The following is a 20,702-nucleotide window of genomic DNA, read 5'->3' as shown; positions in this document are numbered from 1 at the left end:
TTAACTTAAACAACAACCCTGCTGATGTGTTTTGCACTGCAATTTGTTATCTTTTCACATTCCCATCCCCAGCTCCTAAGTGTAAGGATTCAGGTTTATCCACACTTATTAGCACTTCCACTTTTTGTTGTTGTTGTTATAGCATGGAATGATGGGATCGCTCCCTGCCATTCTTGGTTTTTGAGACAGAGTCTTTCCTGTGTGTAGCCCGAGCTGGCCTTGAACTCACAGCAGTTCTCTTGCCTCAGGATTAGAAGTATGAGCCGGCATGCTCCTGACAGACTATCTGTTTGATCCTAATCCTCCTGTGTCTTCAGGACTCCTCCTGGGTCTTGTGGCTCAGCTCTTTATTCGCAGCCACTTGGAAAGCTAAGACAGGAAGGGAGCAGACTCAATACCAGCTTGGGTAACTCATGGAAACCCTGTCTCAACAGGGCGGCATTCTAGGGTGTGTGAGGATATTGGTCAGGAGTAGAATGCTTGCCTAGCATGCACCAGACCCTTAATTCAACTCACAGTCCTACAAAATAAGCAAGCAAATAAAATAATCTGTCTCTCTGAAATTCTGAAGCACGTTGGGGTCATTAATCTGGCATAGGCCTAATATTTGAGACCTAATATTGACCCTGCTTCAGGCTTTACTCAAATAGCTCATCTCCTAAATAGTGTGTAGCAACTCTGAGACAGGCTGTGGGTAGAAGTTAAATTTGAATCTCTAGAGTCTTCTGCTTGTGAATGTTCAAGAAATAAAATAATTTTGCTAACAGTTGTAAATATCCAGTCGAAGCTTCCAACAGATTTTTACCTGATTCAAATGAGTTACTTTTGTAACTTCATGAGGTCATTGGCTGGTGAATAACATTTAAATTGTGAGTCTGATTCCTGCCACTCCTGTCTCTTATCCTTTGAGTTCTTCTCCGGTGTACTGAAGGGAGGACTCCAGGTCATCAACGGTGCGTGGATTTGCCTCCTTCTGGGACTGTTTTTTTGTTTTGTTTTGTTTTTTTATTTTTTTGATACTTTTGTTGTTGTATTATAATGTGGAGGATTGAACCTAGGGCTTTGCACATGCTAGATTTGTAGTTGAGAATGGCTTTGAACTTCTGATCTTCCTGTTCTACCTCTTGAGTGCTGAGATTACAGGTGTGCACCACCAAGCATACCCCTGAACATTTAATATTTATTTGTTTATATGAACGTGGAGTTCTGATGACTACTTTGTGTAGTTGGTTCTCTCCTTCCACCAGGTTGGCAGGGTTGGCAGCAAGCTGGTGCTGCCCAGTTTTGTGTGGTGCTGGAGATTTGTGAGTACTAGGTAACACTTTACCAACTGAGCTGTGTCTCAGCCTGATGGGCGTATTCCAAGTTCATCTTCCAGATTGTCAGCAGATTCTGTGAAAGCAAGCATTCACACCTGTATTGATCAGGATTAGTTAGGCACAAGGTCAGTACGTGATGTACTTTTGGAAGAAAGTTTCTGGCAAGAAGCAGGAAAACTACCAAAATGAGCTGTGGATGCTGCTCACAGTTTGGATGAATCAAAGCTTATTGTGCTTTGTGTTAAAATGATGCTGATCAGATGGTGTGGTGTGGTGGTTGGAATAAAAATGGGCCCCATAGCTCCTAGGAAATGGCATTATTTGAAAGGATTAGGACATGTGGCCTTGTTAGAGTAGGTGTGGCCTTGTTGGAGGAAGTGTGTCACTGAGGGTGGGCTTTGAGGTTTCAGAAGTTCAAACCAGACCCAGTGGCTCACTCTCTCCCTGCTGCCTGCTGATTTGGATACAGAACCTCTCCAGCACCATGTCAGTCTGCATGCTACCATGCTTCCCACCATGATGATAATGGGCTAAACCTCTGAACTGTAAGCCAGCCCCAACTAAATGCTTTCCTTTATGTTAGTACATATAGATCAAGATCTCTTTTAAATTCTCCACAGAATACCTTTATATGAATATTCTACATTTTATTTAGTTATGCCCCTTCAGTAAGCATTGAGGCTGACTCTAAACTTATATTTATATTTTAATTTTAAAATTATTTTCATTATTTTTTATATGTAGGGGTGTTTTGCTTGCATATATGTCTGTATACTGCATGAGTGTCCTAGGAAAAGAGGGAGGTGGATCTCCTGGAACTGGAGATGCTTGTGACCAGCTATGTGGGTACTGGGATTCAAACCTGGGTCCTCTGGAAAAGCATCCAGTGCACTTAATCACTGAGCCATCTCTCCAGCCATTACAATTTATATATTTTGTTTGTTTGTCGTGGTTTTGTTTTTTCAAGACAGGGCTTCTCTGTGTAGCCCTGGCTGTCCTGGAACTTGCAATGTAGATCAGGCTGGCCTTAAACTCACAGAGATACATCTGCCTCTGCCTCCCAAGAGCTGGGATTAAAGGCGTGTGCCACTAGGCCTGGCCCTGCCTGGCCCATTTTATATACTTTTAATATAAAATATACTTTATAGCCAGGCAGTGGTGGAGCATTCCTTTGATCACAGCACTCGGGAGGCAGAGGCAGGCAGATCTCGGAGTTCAAGGCCAACCTGGTTTACAGAGTGAGTTCCAGGACAGCAAGGGCTGCAGAGAAACCCTGTCTTGAAACACCAAAATACCATAAACACACACACACACACACACACACACACACACACACACACACACACACACTTTATATTTTCTAGTATATACACACAGTATTCAAGTACTTACATATGCAACAACATATGTATGTTTAAGTGTGTGGGTGTATAGACCTGTGTGTGTATGTAAGTGTATAGGTGTGCAGACCTGTGTGTGTGTGTGTGTGTGTGTGTGTGCACATCCATTTATGCACATGTGAGTTTATGTAAATGTGTGGGTGTTTACATAACTAAAAAAAATGTGTTAACCTGTACGCAGCTGCCATGTAGATCCTGAGAACCGAACCTGGGTCCTCTAGAAGAGTAGCAAGTGCTCTTAACTGCTGAACCATCTCTCCAGGCCCTCCACCAATTAAAAGAAAGTTTCTTAAATGTGTATGGGTGTTGTGCCTTGTAGCACATGCACACAATGACAGGGGAGGCCAGAAGGGTCCGTCAAATCCCCTGAAACTGGAGTTACAGTCGTAACGGGAAGGGCAGTCAGTGCTCTAACTGCTGAGCCATCTCTTTAGCCCCTCCCACCAAATATTTTGAGATAGGGTCTCTCACTGAATCTGGCCTAACTTATTGGTAGACTGGCTGGCAGGGAGCCCAGGGCATTCTCTTGTTTCCACCTCTTGGCCTTGGGATTATAGGCACACACAGCTAGCCTGCTTTATGTGGGTGCTGGAGAGCCAAACTCAGGTCCTCATGCTTTAGCAGTAATATCACCCCAACCTCCTAGAGTTCTTTATTATAAAAGTAACACAATGTAGGAAAATTCATGAAGTATAAAGAAAAGCCAAACATGGTGGCTTATGCTTATAATTCCAGCTAAAGCAGGAGGATTCCCATGAGTTTGAATCTAACCTGTGTTAAAGATTCCAATAAATAAACAGAAAAAGGAAAAATAATACTTTAAAAGAACACCTAAACTCTCGTCACAAAAGAAAACCATTGTTAACGTACCTGGTTGTTACAGACTTCTTTGTAGTCTTGTGTGTACTCTGCTTCGTCGTGTCTCCTGATCACATTACACGTGTAGATAGCTAAGTACTAGTCTTTTGCCACAAAACTGGACATTTTTTACTTATTTATTTTGAGACAGGGGCTTATTTTGTAGTTCTGGTTGGTCCGGAATTTGCTCTGTATAGCAGGCTGGCCTTGTCTTCAGAGATCCACCAGCCTCTGCCTTATGTGTGTGCCACCACCCCACGCCTATAAAACCAAGCTTTATGAAAAGATATACTTGTTTTAAAGGTGGTGTTAAACTAACTACAAACTGCTTTATATCATTTTCCACTTTGAACAGTCTAGTAGGTGAAAGGTCCAGGGTTTATCCTCAGCTGACCTAGTCCAGTGTGAAAAACCCAGGAGGGGTAGGTGAAAGCCGTAGTGGAACCCTTACCAAAAGGACTTGGCTGTTCAAGTTGACTGAAAGTTGAATATGAGTCAGAAGTGTGTCTGCCAAGAACGTCTCTTTTCCTTTTCTTCTCTTTCCCCCTTGCTTTCCTCCCTTTTTCCCTCTGGCTCCTTTGCTTCCTTTCTCCCTCTTCTTTTTTCTTTCTTTCATTATGTTGCTCAGGTTAGCATCATAATGAGCTCTGGCAATCCTCATGCCTGGGTCCCATCTCTCCAGTAGCTAGGACTGCAGCCAAGCCACCACACTCAGTATGCACCAAGAACTTTACTGCACAAACACAGGCTCTGTTACAAAGTGGAAGCCACAGTCCTGCTTGATTATGGTGTCCTTACAGAAACTTTGGACGATGCCGTTTAAAGGTCTCACAATCAAATCAGCCAAGTGCCTGAGGAGAAAGACAGATCCTCAGAATTAGGATAGAGGAAAAAAAAAAAATAAAATAAAATAAAAAAAAAACAATGGAAGAGATCAAGTATCCCCAACTCAGAGAAGCCTTTGGGCAAAGTCCGGGCTCCACGAGCCATGAGGTCAGTTTGTTCTCAAAGGCCTCCAGGGCTAGAACTTGGTCTTTGAGATGGAACTCCAGAGCTGCCCAGACTAAGGAATTCAATGTTCTGGACGTAGTGGGCTGTCTGTCTTGGATGGCTCTTCTTGTGGTGAAGTGCAGTAATGGGAGTCTACACAACAACTACTGCTCTTTGTTCACCACGAGCCAGAACTAAGCCTGGAATCGTGTATTATCTCATTCTATCAGTATAGTAACCAATGAGTTAATTGTGGGTAGTCACATTCCTCGGCCAAGTTCACTCAGTTGGTAAGCAGTGAAACTAGGATTTGAACTCATTCTGATGAATCCCAAAGCTGGTCCTTTCTGGTTACCGCCGAGTTGAGTTCAAGGGTCTCTAGAGAGGGTCTGGCCAGCGAGGCCCTCAGGTTCATTTGTCTACAAGACTCCGCAGCTAGCACTAGTAAGGGACACTTCCTTTCACCTCAGGGAAAGCCTCCCGCAGAGTAGGCGGGGTCACCTTAGGTGGGGGCGGAGTAGCCAGCCCTCTGCTGAAGGGCGCAGGCAACACGCCAAGCGGTGCTTCTCCCAAGGAAATGGTTGGGTTCTTGACGTGCATCACCCCAGAGCTCAGAAGCACGGGGGTTCTGTGCTGGGAAGTTCCTCGGGCCCCGTGAGGGGCTGAGGCGGGTCCACCCTCCAGAGAGCATCGCCGCGGCCGGCTTTTGCGGCAGAGCCCGAGAACGGAACAGAGCGCCGGTCCCTGGCCGGGCGCGAGCAGGGGGCGGCGCCGGGGCGGCGGGGGCGGGGAGGGCGCGCGCCGAGGCGGCTGCGGCAGTTGCGCGCTAGGATTGCTGCGGTGCGGCGGGGCCGGTGAGTGCGGCGGCACCCGCGGCGGGCGGGAGGGGGATTGGAGCGGGCGAGCGGCGAGCGAGCGGGCTGGGGAGGATGCGCGGCTGAGCGCGCGACCCCGCGGCCCCTGCCGCCCGCCTGGGGCGTCCCTTTCCTCAGGGCCCCCTGCCCGGGCCCGGATCCGCTCGCGCGCCCGGCCTCAGCACCCCGGGGTGGCGCACGCCCCTGGCCCCGGCCGCCCCCGCCCCGCCGCAGCCCCTTCCCCGCGCGGCGGCGACGCCCCCGGCCCACGTCACGCTCGCGCCATTGTTTCTCCGGCGCCGGCTCGCTGGGACCCCGCCTTTCTCGCGGAGCGGGCCGACGCGGCTCTCGGTCCCCCTGGTCTCGCTCCGCGGGCAGCCTGGTCTCTGTTCTCGTGGGGCGGGCGCGGGGCTTCTCCCGGGGGCTGCGAGCCTGGCGGGGTTTGGACCTGCCCGCGGGATAGCCCGCGAGCCAGTTTGGTGGTGTGCGGCACTTCCTGGAAAGCTCACAAGTCGCCCCCAAAGACGTTTGGGGACAGTCTGTCCCTTGCCTTTTTCCGGGGCCCCCCGAAGCCCTGCAGGGCGATGTGCCGACATGGGCCTGTTAGAAGAATAACGTTTTGGGCGGTTGGCTTTGCCCGGCCGCGGCTTTTAAAAGCTGTAGGTGAAGGTTTGTGTCGGAGTTGTTACACAGCCTGGGTGGTTGAGGGCTGTGCTCCAATACAGCGCTCTGAAATGACTAGTCACTAAACACGGTTGCGTGTGCTCCACCACGTCTCTGCGCACGCCCATCCGCACATTGTTTCATAATGACCATAGACTTAATTTTTTCGTAAGGGATGCAAATTCCTTTAGCCGGCTTGTGAAGATGGTAAAACAGTGCCATTTATGGTAGACGTAGTGACTACAGGAGAGGCTTCAGGTCTTTTCCTGCAGTCGCCTTAGCATATTCCACCAATACTTAAGACTTTATCCAAATGAAGACATCTGGGCTTGGAGGTTCAGTTCAAGAAGCCAGCGAGTTAGAAGTTGAAATAAATGCTTTGAGGGTGCCTTGCAGTGGCAAAGTGATTATGCTGGGCCGTTGATACTTGGATCGGTGCTACCACACATACTTTCGAAGAGCATTTCCATTATAGCATAAGCCTATTCTGGGGGCCTTAAACCGGCTGTGTCCCCTAGTGGCTTCGAACTTGGGATCTTTCTCTCTCAGCTTCCCCAAGTGCAGGCATTAACAGGCTTGTTCCACCTTGCCTGGGCTTGAAAAATAGTTTTATTGCTTCACTTTTACCATAAAGCTCAACAAAAGCAAAAACCAAATACAGTAGTATTGGTTGTTGCATTATTCTCAACCTAGAATTCAGAACCAGCTAATCTGTAAAATAAGATGATGTCCTTCAAGGTTCTGTTCTATGAAAATGTACAGTCAGCCAGAAGTTTATAACTTCAAGAAGATTAATACAGATACTTAGAGTGCCTGCTGGCCTTACTAGATGACACACATGCTCCTGAAGAAAGCCAGGTTTTCTTATGGGGACTGTCAGGAGGAGGAGTGTGCTTTTATGTGACAAGACACTCTGTTGTATGAGGAAAGTAGTGCGCAAAACACGGTATTTAGAAAAAGCTGTTTTTTATTTGGGGTTTCCATGAGACAGGGTCTTGCTGTGCATTCCAGGTTGTCCTAAAAATCCTGCTTCAGCCCTCGGAGCACTGGAGCACACACTCCTTGGCCTGTGTCTAAACTGTAGGCTCTCAATTTGGTGTGGTGGTACACTGTAGAGGCAGAGGCAGAGGCAGGTGGATCTCTGTGTTCAAGGCCAGCCTGGTCTACCTAGCAAGTTCAGGGCTGCTAGAGACCCTGTCTCAAACAACAACAGCAAAACCCAAAAATAATTTTTTAAAAAGTGTCTAAGATCTCTCCACTGGGAACTGAGCTGGAGGCCAAGCTTAGGCTAGGCATAGCAGTCTTCTATTGAACTACATCCCAGTCCGTTTTTATTTTACTTTGAGATAGAGCCTCATTAAGCTGCACATCTTGTTCCCCTCTCCCCCTGGTCTAGGACCCACCCATGCACCTTGAATTGGCTGTGTAGTTTAGGCTGGCCTCCAATTTGGGATCCTTCTACCTCAGCTCTCCAAAGTGCTGGGATTATAGGCATGAGCCGCCATGCTTGCCTGGGCTTGAAAAACGGGGACGGGGGTGGGGGGGTGTTGTGTGTTACTGTTTCACTCTTGCCAAAAGGCTTAACTCACTGGAAGCAGAACGAAAAACAGCCTGCCTAAATCTTATCATGGTATTTATGTTTAACGGTTTTTGTTTCTAGCTTTTTGAGATAAGGTCTCACTTTGTAGCCTGGGCTGGACCCAGACTAGCAGTAGTTGACCTGTATAAGCTTCTCAAAGGCTTGGATTGTAAAACGAGCTACCATGGGTGATCTCAGTTTTTTTTAGGGATGCTTGCTGTGTACATACTGCTCCTGGGCTGTCTACATTTCTAGGGACCTCATCTACCTTTTCTTTGTGGATGGATGCTTTGTAACAGGCTTTTATGCACTGCCTGGCACACATGCTTTCAGTACATGTTTGTTGGTGTGATGTTTTTAGCTTTTAAGACAACACCTACTAACACGAAACATTAACTATCACAAGGCATATGTTAAGTGACATGTAAGTAGTAAAAACAGTACTTTCAGCCAGGAGACAGCCTTATATACATTTTAAGGGCAGTAGTATGAGATAAAGCCAGAATGTTCTGGTAAGCTCTTTACAAGATGTAAAGAGCTTGGATTCTTTGTAGCTGCAGCAGAGTGAATAAAAAGAACCATTTATTTATTTATTTACTGGTTTGGGTTGAGTTTTTTAGGTTCAAACCTAAGGAAGTTAATTTCATTTGATGAAGTTGGTAGAAGATTGTCATGGTGTATTAAAATCTTGTCATTTGACCCACTAAGTATTTTTTTTTATATTAGATTTACTGTATTTTATGTGTGAGTATTTGCCTGAGTATTTACCACTTGTGTGCCTGGTTCTTATTAATATCAAAAGAAGGCATTGAATCTGGAATTGGAGTTGCATATGGTTGTGAACCACCATGTGGGAGCTGGGAATTGAACTCAGGTTCTCCCAAAGAGCAGCAAATGTGCTTAACCACTGAGCTATCCCTCCAGGCCCGCTAAGTCTTAAGTGATTTATTTTTGAGGGGTGTAAGGGAAGAGAGTTTGAAATGGGGTCTCTCTGTATGTTAAGCAGGTCTGGAACTCAGTAGTTCAGGCTGGCCTTCAACTTTCTAGTCTCTTGCTTCAGTCTCTGCAGGGCTGGGATTACAGGAGAAATCCAGCATGCCTATTTTATATAGCTTTTTTGATTGAAATTTGATTACATCCTATAGTGATTGGTTGCCAAAGTTTTCAGAAGATAACTAGCAACAAAATAACAAAAACCCAATAGCACTAACAGAAAAAACCCTAGTAGCAGGATAACAAAAATCCTCCCCCTTTTTATTTTGAATACAGGATCAGAGAGAAGAAGTTGATTTGGAGACTAATGAGCTTTTTTTGTTCTACCATTTGTGTGTCTTTGCTGGCTGGGAACCATTACAAGGAATGTCACATGAAAGAGCCCATGTGACAGGATCTACTTGGGAAATCTGGCACCTGAAACTTAATGTCTTAAAAAAAAAAAAAAAGTGAGGCCAGCAATGTTGAAAGCAGGAAGATCAGGGCCTTAAGGTCATTGGCTACAAATGGAGTTCAAGGCCAGCCTAGGATTCATGAGACCCTGTCTCAAAAAACAAACAAGCATTTTAAGTGTTAGCATGCTTTCATTTGAAATGACCAGTGGAATGTACATTTTTTTTTGAAGTGTAATAATTTATTTAACTAGTTTCTTTTTTTGTTGAGAATTTTATGAGTACTGTATATATAATCTTCCTACTGTAACCCCCTCAATTCTTCCAGTGTACCCCCTTTTTCAAATTCATAGTCTCATTCTTTATTATTGTTTCATATATGTGTGCATACAAATTTATAAATATAACAATGAGTTCATTTAGTATTGCTTATCTGTATGTGGTAGAGCTGACTACTTGGTTGAATGACCTGTCAGGGAGCTCATCCCTAGAGAATATTGATTCTGACTCTCTTAGCAACCCTGTAGCACTTTATATTGGAGTGAGGCCTAGAGAGATTTCACCCATCCATGTTGGCATGTCAGTTGGTAGTGATATTTTTCAGGTCCTGTTTAGGCAGCCATATTGAGTGTTCATGGGTGCAGCTTTCCCGTCACATATAAAAGACATTGTCTCACAGCAAACATCAGGGTCCTTTGGCTCTTAGAACTCCCTCTTCGTCCAAAATGTCCTCTGAGCCTTAGGTGTGGGCTGTGTTGTGGATCTGTCAGTTGGGCTGAGCACCCTCATTGTGTTGTTTCCTGCATTTTGACCAGTTTCTGTGGCTTTCTGTAGTGGTGGCTTTCCTTGAGGAGGGTGAGAGCTGTGCTTGCAAGTGTTTAGAATGCAGTTAGAAATTACAGAGTTTGGGGAAGTGGCAGTTGTAGGTTCTCCTCTAGGTCCCTTGTCCTCACCAGCTACAACCAGCCAGCTAGGATTATAGTGCCAAGAATGAATTCCCTCTGTTGAGTGGCCAGAAGTCCAATTGGATATAAGTGCCGTTAGTACATCTTTAGGGATATCTTGCTGTTGTGGTTCCTAGGCGCTACAGCTTGTTAGGACTGTTGATTGCTTTTCTCTTGGCAGCTTGCATATGTCTTCAGATACTCTGAGAGCTAGTCCTTGGGGAGGAGACTGATAGGTCATTTCCATCTCAATTCTTCCAAGAATTGAGTGTGTGTCTTCACCAATAGGGTCTTACTTCAGTTTTTGGGAGGCTATCAAGGGCCTTGACAATAGCTTACTTTATTCTTGTGGTCTCTTGGGCTTCCCTGACAACTTTAAGATTTATTTATGTATTTTATGTATAGGAGTGCTCTACTTGCATGTATACCTGCAAGCCAGAAGAGGGCATCAGATCCCACTAAAAATGGTTGTGAGCCACCATGTGGGTGCTGGGAATTGAACTCAGGACCTCTGGAAGAACAGCCAGTGCTCTTAACTGCTGAGCCATCTTTCCAGCCCCACCCCTGACAATTTTAAAGGAAGTTGCCTATACCTGGTACTGGGGTTTTGTTAGATAGTCTATGGCTTTTACGGGGAAATATGTGTTTTTAAGTTCCTTGTTTTACTTTGATGGAACATCTAATATATTGATGTATGTGTCTTATTGTGGTACTGGGAACCTTGTGCATGCTAGGCAAGGGTTCTTTCTACCACTGAACATATTTTCAGCCTTTCCCCCACTCCAAACATTTTATTTTGATAAAGTTTTTCATAAGTTGTCCAGGCTGGTCTAGAAATTGCCCTGTAGCCCAGGCCAGCCTTAAACTTAAAGTCTGCCTGCTTTCAGCCTCCAGAATAGCTGGGATTATAAGCCTTTGCCACCAGACTCAATTTATAAATTTTCTTCCCTTGGGCCAGAGAGATGGCTCAGCAGGTAAAGACAGTAGCCTTGCAAGCCTGACATCCTGAGTTTAATCTCTGTGGTCCACATGATGAGAGGAGAGAATCAACTTCCACAAGTTATCCTCCAAGGTCCGTATGCATCCTGTGGCACAAATGTGCCCCCTCCCACGATAAATAAATGCAATACAATTGTTTTTCTTCTCTCTCTCCCTTTTTACACTCTTGTTCTGTTTTGTTTTTTAATTAAATTTTATTTACTGCGTGTAAGCACACACCCACAGGCATGCACATGCAGGAACATGCCTTTGTATACACAGAACAGAGGACAACTTATGGTTATTAGTTCTCTTCTTCCACCATGCAGGACCCAGAGATTGAACTCAAGCCAGTCTGGAATTCACCATGTAAAGTAGCCTGCCTCTCGTGTGAAGTGACCCTCATGGCTGGCCTCCAATTCCAGGTGACCCTCCTGTCTTTGCCTTCCAAGTGCTGGCATTCCAGGAGTGCCACTGTGCCCCTCCTCTAGGGCAGCTTACTCAGTTTTCTGTGGTTGATTGTTGTTTTGTTGTGTGTTTTGTTTTGAGACAGACTCTTAAGGACCCAGCCTGGCACAGATGACCTTGAACTCCTGTCCCTTCTTCCTCTGTCCCCCAAGTCCTGGGAGCAGAGTGAGTGTCACTGCGCCAGCTTCCAGCACCAGTTCCTGGGCCCCCTTTCACTTGTGGTGCTGTGAATAGCGCCTGTGTGGTTTTCATTTTTTTTTCTTGTGCATCAGCTTTACATGTTTATCCCAAACTTTCATTTGAAAATTTTAATTCTATAGAAAATTACACTGATGGTTTAATGAATTCTTTTATCTTTCACCTAGATTTACCAGTAGTTAACATTGGCCATCTTACTTTATGTTTTTGCATATAATTTAAACTTTTTTTACATTTATTTATTTTGTATGTGAGAGGGAGGTGCATGTGTGCCACTGGGTGTGTGTGTGTGTGTGTGTGTGTGTGTGTGTGTAGAGGTCTCTTCTTCAACTATGTAGGTTCTGAGGATCCAATTTAGGTTGTCATGCTTGGTAGCAGATCCCTTGCCATTACTGCTGAGCTATCTCTTTGGCTCTACATACAATGTTTTAAATCTAGAACCACTTAAAAATAAATTATAAGTAGAAAGACATTTCACTCTTGAAAATTTTGATTTGAATAACATAAGACTGCCCTACAAAACTACAATACTGTTATCACTTTAAAATGTAGTGTGACATTGGACTGGAGAGATGGCTCCTTGGTTAAGAGTACCAGTGGTTCTTCCAGAGACCTGGGTTCAGTTCCTAGCACCTATATGTTTGCATGCAACTATCTCTAACTCTAGTTCCAATGGATCTGATATACTCTTCTCACCTCTTCAGGTATTAATGATGCATATGGTGCAGACATATATGCAAATAAAACATCCGTACACATAAATAAAAATTTTAAAGATGAGTGTAACATTACTACCTAATTTTCAGCTAATGTTGAAAATTTCTGGTGCTGCAATTACGTACAGCTCCGTGGTAGAGGGTTTGCTTGGTATGCATAAAGTCCTGGCTTTGAGCCTCAACACAGAAAACTAAACATAAGACTCAAAACTTAGGTGTCCCAGTAATGGCCTTTATGGTGAATTCTCATATCTAGTACTGTTTTGGAACTTTTTGGCATTGGGGGTGTTGTCTGATTTTTGTTTTTTGAATCAAGTTCCCACTGTATTTCCCAGGTTGACAATTCTGTTCTGCTTTTGCTTCTTTTTTTTCCTTCCGGAGACAAGGTTTCTCTGTAGTTTTGGTGCCTGTCCTGGATCTTGCTCTGTAGCCCAGGCTGGCCTTGAACTCACAGAGATCCACCTGGCTGTCTCCCAAGTGCTGGGATTAAAGGTGTGCACCACCCCTGCCTGGCCCTGCTTTGGCTCCTAGTCCAGGATTTAGTAATTAATTGTTCTTCATACCCTTTAGTTTGTGTGTGTGTACTTGCACACGCACCAAATTGAACCTAGGGCTTTAGACTCTTACCACTGAGCCTCCCTTTATTTACTTTCGAGGTACAACTCTCCAGCATTTTGATTGTTTTCTTGATGTTGATATATTTTGAATATAGCTTAGTTTTGTTGAATGTCTTTCAGTTTGGATTTGTTCAGTAATCTCCATATGTTTAGATTTAGGTTAAATGTATTGTGTTTGGAATAAATGAAATGTTAATACAGCTATCGACTGTTTTTTCCTCTTTATCTTGGTTGTCTTTTTTAAAGTTTTGTCAATTTTCCTTTCTTTTTTTTCATTTTTTAAATTTATTTATTAAATTTAATTTTACATATCAGCCACGGATTCCCTTGTTCTCTCCCCCCTCCCACCCCCCACGCCCGCCTTCCCCCCAGCCCACCCCCCATTCCCATCTCCTCCAGGGCAAAGACTCCCCCGAGGATTGAGTTCAACCTGGTAGATTCAGTCCAGGCAGGTCCAGTCCCCTCCTCCCAGGCTGAGCCAAGCGTCCCTACATAAGCCCCAGCAATTTTCCTTTCTTAATTTATAGGCAATGCTGTTCTTTTTCTGCCTTGTCTGTCTTTAACATGGTGCTCAAGCAGCACCTGTTCTGTACATTCTCTTTCTACCACTGTGTTTGTCCTAAAATCATGGGAAGCTGGTAGAGACAGGGTAGGTTTCATTATATCTTAACATGTAGAACGTGGAATGTGAAAGTTTTGATTTATTTTTATTTATCTTATTAATATTATATTGAGACAGGGTCTCATCTAACCCAGGCTATCTTCACACTCTACATAGCTGAGGAGGACCTAAAATTTCTTGCCTCTACCTCTGAGTGGTGGGATTACAGGCTGCACCACTATCCCTGGTATGGCTCATGGGACACAGGGCTTCTGTGCATGCAAGGCAAGCACTCTACTAACTCTGCATCCTCAGCCCCCAATTCATTATTATTATTATTATTATTATTATTATTATTATTATTATTATTATTATTTTGCAGTGTTGGAGACTGAACTTCCCAGGTTGTGCATGGGAAGTGAGCACATGCTCTACCATTGACTTATACACCATTTACTTACTTATTATGACAAGGTTTCATGCAGTCCAGGTTGGCTGGGAACTCCCTATGCAGCTGAAGAGGACCTTGATTTTCTAAACATTCTTCCACCCTGAGTGCTGATTGAAGGCATACATCACCACACCCAATTTATGTGGTGCTGGGGTTAGAACCCAAGGCCTCATGCTTGCTAGACAATCATTCTGCTAACTGACCTGCACCCCAGTCCTATTTTATTTTTGTGTTTATTAAAGTTATATTTATTTTTGTGCATGTATGAGCTTGTGGAGGTCAGAAGACAAGTTAGGGTGTCATTTTCAGAAATGCTGTCTACCTCCTTTGTAACAGGGTCTCTTGTTGGGCTCTGTCCAGTGGGATCTAGTAATTCAACTCAGGTCATGCTCTGGAGGCAAGCACTCTGTTGACTGAGCTCTCTTCCTGCCTCTGGTTTCCTTTTGAGGTAGATTTTATGAATGAATTCTTAAAATAGTTCTGTCTGTGGATTGTAGATTAAATTTAATATACTTAAATTGACTTAGGAAATTTATAATGTGGTGAGAACCTTTGGCATGTGATGGGGATTGTGAACTTTGGGGCCTGAAAGTAGAAATTAGCTATACATTTTCCTAAGCATGAAGTGCCCTGTGCAGAGGCCTTATGTATTAAAACACTGTAGGTTTGAGCATTATAAATTAAGCACTTCTGCATGTCAGCCACTGCTCTTCACACCTTATACTTCTCCTCTTTTGGAGACGGAGTCTCATGTATTCCAGGCTGGCCTCAAACTTGCTATGAATCCATGGTTGGCCTTGAATTCCCTATCTTCTTGCCATTACTAAAGGCCAATATACCCGACTAACTTTGTGTTTCCAACTAGAATTTCAGAGTACAGATAGGAGAAGGCTGTTGCTTGAAACAGAGAAACAAATTGTCAAGGCAATAGGTACTGCATTTCTCACTTGACACAGCCTCTCAGCTTTGTTATTTTTCCACCAGAGAACAAGGACTCTTTTGTTCTAAAGCCTGGTGTTGAAAGGTTAGCAAAATATTATTACGTTAATCAAGCCAGGATTCATACACATTTGTGAATCAAGTGTAAGAAATTTACAGTTCATTTAGAGCATTAAAAGGAACTTGGGCAGTATTTTTGGGCTTGTACACAAATTAGCTTTTGAAACACAGAGCTTGAAATGTAGAGGTTTAGCAGTTCATTTACTTCACATATTTGCATGTGTGCATTGTGTGTGTGTGTGTGTGTGTGTGTGTGTGTGTGTGTGTGTGTGTTGAGACAGCTGTTAGAAACAGGATCTTCCACTGTAAATCAAGCTATTCTGGAATTCACTATGTAGCTCTTGAACTTTGGCAATCTTCCTGCCTCAGTCTCCAAAATGCTGGTATTATGGGTATGAACTACCATGCCTGTATATGGGAGGGGTGCATGTATTTCTGTCTATGTATTAAGTTTACTGTGCATGATGCTTGAGATAGTGCATTATAGGGCTTAGAGTTGAAAGAAAGAGACAGAGACAGGCACCGAGAGACTGACCAAAGGCATACTTAGCATTTGGAAGTGTTATATGCAAAAATATGAGTAGTGTTCCCATCCTACCCCACTTTTTGGAATTTGTTAACCATCCTTTTGGTGTGCAGACTCTTTATTTAAAAAGTGTGCGAATCTGTGTGTGTGTGTATGTTTGTGTGTATGTATGTGCAGTTGAAGAGGGCATCATGTCCCTTAAAGTAGAGCACAGGTGGTGGAGAGCTGCCTGATGTGGGTACTGAGAACTGTAGTTAAGGGCAGCAGTTGCTCTTAACCACTGAGCCATCTCACCAGCCCCTGCGATAAAAAGGTCTTTTGAATGTTAGCTTTGACAACAATTTATTGTACAGTTTGAGGCAAATGATACGATTATCTATGGATTAAAAAAATGAAATGAATGAAAGGATGTTAGTGGTAGAGTGCTTTGCATAACATACTCCAGGTCCAAGGTTCAGTCCCCAACACTGAAAAGAAAAAGAAAAAAAAAAAAAAGGCATGGGGGTGCAAAAAGCTGTTAGTCATGACTTAATTACAATTTAAAAAATTTTTTTAAATTTATTTTTTATGATGTTGGAATTGAACACAGGGCCATAAGTGTTCCAGGCAAGTGCTTTTCCATGGAGCTGCCTCTGGTCCCACTCTGTTGATCATGCTTTTTAAAAAGTTACGAGGGCCTTGAGAGATGGCTTAGCAGTTCAGTGCACTGGCTGCTCTTCCAGAGAATCTAGGTTTGATCCTAGTGCCCACATGGTGGTTTACTATCGCCTGTAACACAGTCCAGGGAACCTGATACCCTCTTCTGGCTTGTGAGGGCACCAGACATGTCTGTGGTACATAGACACGCATGCAGTCCATATAGCCCTACACATAGAATATAATAATAGTAAATTATGTGTTCATGGGCATGATGTGTGTGTGTGGGTCTGCATACCATGACACAGATGTGGTGGTCAGAGAACAGCTTTGCAGCCAGTTCTCTTCCACCCTTATGTGGGTCTGGGAATCGAATTCAAGTTGCCAGGCTTGTTTCCAAGTACCTTTAACCCATTGAGCCATCTTGTCAGCCTTAATCCCGCTTTTTGAAGTAAGGTCTCACTCTGTTGCCCGGGCTGGTTTGGAACTCACTATGTTACCCAAGTTGGCCTCCAATTTGCAGATATAATGCTATTCTTAACCTCCCAAATTCTCAGATTATAGGTTTGATCCACCATACTACTTGACATGAGCATTTGGAAGATTCAAAATTGAGAGATTTAGTGGTTTTGATACAACAATTTTTAGGGTTTTTTTTTTTTCCTGCAAAATTGGCATTCTTTCATCTTAAAGTACTTTAAATGTATATTTCCTTCTATATGTTACTTTTGTGATAAGAAGGAACAAAGGCTATAACATACCTTAAAAGCAATAAGCTTAGCCAGTTTATGGGGAAGCTGGGGCAGAGAATCCCAGCCTAGTCAAAAGTAAAGAGGTCTGGGGTTGAGTGATGCCTGGTACAGGTATGGCCTAAGGTTCAGTTCCAAGGGTGAGGAAAAGATGTTCGTGTCCATCCAGTTTAGGCTCCAGGCTGAAGCAGGAAGTTCAGACCAGAGTTTGAGACCAGCAAGGACACTATAGAGAGACTCGTAAGAACAAAGATAAAGCTATAGTGTATTTTTAAAAAGTTATAACACTATTTCAAAGTGTTCTTTAAGTCATAGGTGACACTTTTAATTACAGATATGAGAAGTTTTTCAGTATTTGTAAATTAATGAAAGAAAATTCACATCTAATTTTCCTTGTTTTTAAGGGAATGTGCTGTGGGATGGTCTTTCTATATGCTGTGAAAATATGTTGCTCCCATTGGTTGATAAATAAAGCTGCTTTGGCCTATGGTAAGACAGGATAAGAGCCAGGCGGGAAATGCAAGCAGAGGTGCAGGGAGAAGAATGGTGGAGTCAGGGTAGATGTCATCCAACTGCCCAAGGAACAAGATGCCAGCAGACCAGTAACGCCATGGCCACATGTCAAAATATAGATGAATAGAAATGGGTTAAGATGTCAGAGCTAGCTAGCAATAAGCCTGAGCCATAGACCAAACAGTTTGTAATTAATATAAGCCTCTGTGTGTTTATTTGGGACCTAGCAGCTGCGGGACACAGGAAAACTTCTGGCTACAGGAATGTATTATAAATAAGTTGATTTGCAGATACATTAAGGGAGACTCATAAGCACAATATAATGATAAAATCAGCTGGGTAAGCACTTTGCTTTCTTGGCTTTTACTTGGTCATCTATCAAAGGTTAACGCTAATCAAGGGCTGCATAAAATGCAGCTGCTCAGTATAATACAGGCATATAAGTGGAGAGTATAGCATTAACTTCATTTTCCATAAAATTATCTATTTTATATAGGTAGTATATAAACTTTAATGTATGTAAATAAAAGAGGTATTAAGAGCAAAATAAGCTCTGGACCTGATGAGATTATATAGAATTACCCTTATCATTTTTAATTTCAGAGCAGTGTTTTCAGAGGTGGTTGATTATAAAAACTGGTAAATTCCAAGTTTTTATTTCTAATACAAAATAAAGTTTTGTTTTGTTTTTCAAGACTGGGTTTCTGTGTGTATGTAGCCTTGGCTGTCTTTGAACTCACTCTGTAGGCCAGGCTGGCCTTGAACTCACAGAGATCTGCCTGCCTCTGCCTCTCAAGTACTGTGATCAAAGGTGTGTGCCACCACCTCCCAGCTTCAAAATAAAGCTTTTTAAATTCAAATTTTTATTAGATTTATTCATTTTTGTACGCATGAGTGTATGTGTACTACATATGAGCTTGGTGCCTGAAGAGGTCAAGAGAGATATTGAATCTTCTAGACTGGAGTTATGGGTGGTTGACAACCATCATGTTGGAGACTGGGAATTGAACCTGGGTCCTCTGCAAGAACTACAATTGTTCTTAACCACTAAGCCATCTCCAGCCCTGTTTGTTTGTTTGTTTGTTTGTTTTTGGGGCTGAGGATAGAACCCAGGGCCTTGTGCTTGCTAGGCAAGATCTCTACCACTGAGCTAAATCCCCAACCCGTTTGTTTGTTTTTAATTTATTATTTCTAGCTGCTCTAGCACCATGCTTCCTTTCTTTGGTGAAGGGTGAAGGGTGATGGTAGTCACAAAGGGACACGGTATATGTTTGGCCTATGAAATATTTTTAAAGTATGAAATGATAACATTTTAAATGATTACAAATTCATTTTACTTGTTACTGTCCAGATAAAACTATTTTGCAAACTGGATATTTAATGACATAGCACAGAATTATTCTGTTATATAATATATATTATATGTCTCTGTGTAGCCCTAGCTGTCCTGAAACTCACTCTGTAGACCAGGCTGTCCTCAAACTTACAGAGATGTCTGCCTCTGCCTCTCAAGGGCTGGGATTAAAGGTATGCACCATCATCACCCGGCGAGTATTAGGTTTAATAGAGGATCTTTTGGTTTGGAGGTTTTGTTGTTGGGGTAAGATATGGTAGCAACTGATAGGTGGTGGTAGTAGTGGCGCACGCCTTTAATCCGAGCGCCCTGGAGGCAGAGGCAGGCCGATCTCTGAGTTCCAGGACAGCCAGGACTGCTACACAGAGAATTCCTGCCTCGAAAAACCAAAGCCCAAAACAAAACAAATGTAATAAAAAAACAAAAACCTAACACTCTGTACAGGTGACAAAATGCTTGCATACTTCCTTGAACTGTCTTTGTGTGTGCCAGATGATAAAGAATCATTGTTTTCAATTTTATTGTCATTATTTGTAGTTTTCTATTTTCTGGGGGGTGGAGGCACATTTAGACTCCAAGTGAATGCTTAGGTGGTAATGAACTTTGTATTATGTCTTCTTATACATTCATACATTTAGTGCCTTTCTAGTTTTTCCTATGTTTTACCCCTGGCGGTTGAACTTAGAGTCTTGCACTTGCTAAGTGTGCATTCTTTCACTGAGCTGAACATTTAACCCTGTGTGCATATATATTCTCTTTCTCTGACTTTTAAAATATTTTGTTGTAGTTTTTAATTTTTTGCTCATTTATTATGCATCTTTAATTATTTTTAGATTTTATTTTATGTGTATGAGTCCTCTATCTGCCTATACACCTTTATGCCAGAAGAGGGCACCAGACACCCACTGTAGATGGTTGTGAGCCACCATGTGGTTGCTGGGAATTGAACTTAGGACTTCTGGAAGAGCAGCCAGTGCTCTTAACCTCTGAGCCATCTCTCCAGCCCTGCATCTTTAATTTTTAAATGAGATTTCTTTGGTTTGCTCTGTATGTATGTGCTTGTGTGTGGGTATGCATCTGACACCATACATGTATGGAGGGCAAGTCAACTTTCAGGGCGACAATTCTGTCTTCCATCTTGTGGGTCCCAGAAATAGAATTCAGGTTGATCACACGTGTGGTGGCAAGCCCGTTAATTGATTGAGCCATTTCACCAGCCATCTTTGCTTTTTGAGACAGGGCTATGCTATGTATTCCAGGCTGACTTTGGACTCATTCTGTAGCCCATGTTGACCTAAACCTCAGCAATCCTTTTGCCTTAGCTTCCCAAGATACAGACGTGTTCCACTCCACTAGGCTTTGCCTTTTTACCCGTCTTAGCTAAGCATTTTTCACTGTGTCTGTAACCTTCAGATACATGGTGTGAATGCTTTTCTTTACAATCTCACAAAGAGGATTTATTCTTTCTGTAGATCTTAGAGACTTTAATACAGGATTTCCCGTTTGTCTTTAAGTTGAGATTTCTCTTCCTTGCATTTAAAAGAAGCACTTGATTTGATTCCTATTGAGATATCTGGATTACCACCAGTATTGCTGTTCTTTAGTTTTGTAGTCATTGTTAAGTAAAATAAAGGTTGTTTGCACACAGGCACTGCTGTGCTTGCATAGTGGATCTGGTACTTAATAACTGACTAGTGGGTATATAGAGAATACAGTGTGGATACACTGGACCAAAGGATTATTTACATTGAATGGAGTGAAGTGGAATATGATTTCAACATTACTTAAAATGACTCAATTTTTAAAGCAAAGAAGTTTATTTTATGAATAAAGACACATGCAGGCAAAACATCTATATCTATAAAATAAAGATTTTTTTTAAAAAGGGTGACAATACAATATAA

General features: G+C 43.0%; 2 protein-coding genes and 1 long non-coding RNA gene across 8 annotated transcripts in view; 1 reads left to right on the top strand and 2 right to left on the bottom strand.

The window, feature by feature from the left end:
* The window catches only part of Nt5c2 (5'-nucleotidase, cytosolic II), a 129,959-nt gene that overhangs the window by 50,550 nt on the left and 58,707 nt on the right, over nt 1-20,702 (top strand). Inside the window, exons 1-2 of one of the 6 annotated variants that reach the window (XM_076563254.1) lie at nt 10,956-11,064; nt 11,300-11,395. The exons of 2 other annotated variants lie outside the window; for them this stretch is intronic. The gene's annotated coding sequence lies outside the window, so the exon portion shown is untranslated. Of the gene's footprint in view, nt 1-5,324; nt 5,422-10,950; nt 11,065-11,299; nt 11,396-20,702 lie in introns of those variants that run through there. 3 more of the 6 variants (XM_076563255.1, XM_076563257.1, XM_042264863.2) reach the window with 3 other exon arrangements.
* On the bottom strand, nt 1,161-4,167 carry LOC143271174 (uncharacterized). Its single transcript, XR_013048385.1, has 2 exons — nt 4,029-4,167; nt 1,161-1,392 (listed from the first exon to the last, which is right to left on the bottom strand). It is a non-coding gene; the product is annotated as an uncharacterized LOC143271174 (long non-coding RNA).
* LOC121824305 (uncharacterized) lies at nt 4,293-6,554 on the bottom strand. The gene is made up of 5 exons (XM_076563421.1): nt 6,536-6,554; nt 5,931-6,078; nt 5,646-5,869; nt 5,069-5,598; nt 4,293-4,428 (listed from the first exon to the last, which is right to left on the bottom strand). The coding sequence occupies exons 1-5, from the start codon at nt 6,552-6,554 to the stop codon at nt 4,417-4,419; spliced, it is 933 nt and encodes a 310-aa protein (XP_076419536.1). The 3' UTR covers nt 4,293-4,416.

The sequence above is a fragment of the Peromyscus maniculatus genome, chromosome 1 (assembly GCF_049852395.1).
Source record: "Peromyscus maniculatus bairdii isolate BWxNUB_F1_BW_parent chromosome 1, HU_Pman_BW_mat_3.1, whole genome shotgun sequence".
NCBI classification, from domain to species: domain Eukaryota; kingdom Metazoa; phylum Chordata; class Mammalia; order Rodentia; family Cricetidae; genus Peromyscus; species Peromyscus maniculatus.
This window is presented reverse-complemented; position numbering and strand designations above follow the sequence as displayed.

Coding starts and splice junctions, on each gene's coding strand:
- LOC121824305 (XM_076563421.1), bottom strand. Junction 5,870..5,930: donor AACGTCTTTGGGGGCGACTT/GTGAGCTTTCCA, acceptor TCCCGCGGGCAG/GTCCAAACCCCGCCAGGCTC. Junction 5,599..5,645: donor GGGGAAGGGGCTGCGGCGGG/GCGGGGGCGGCC, acceptor CGGGGTGCTGAG/GCCGGGCGCGCGAGCGGATC.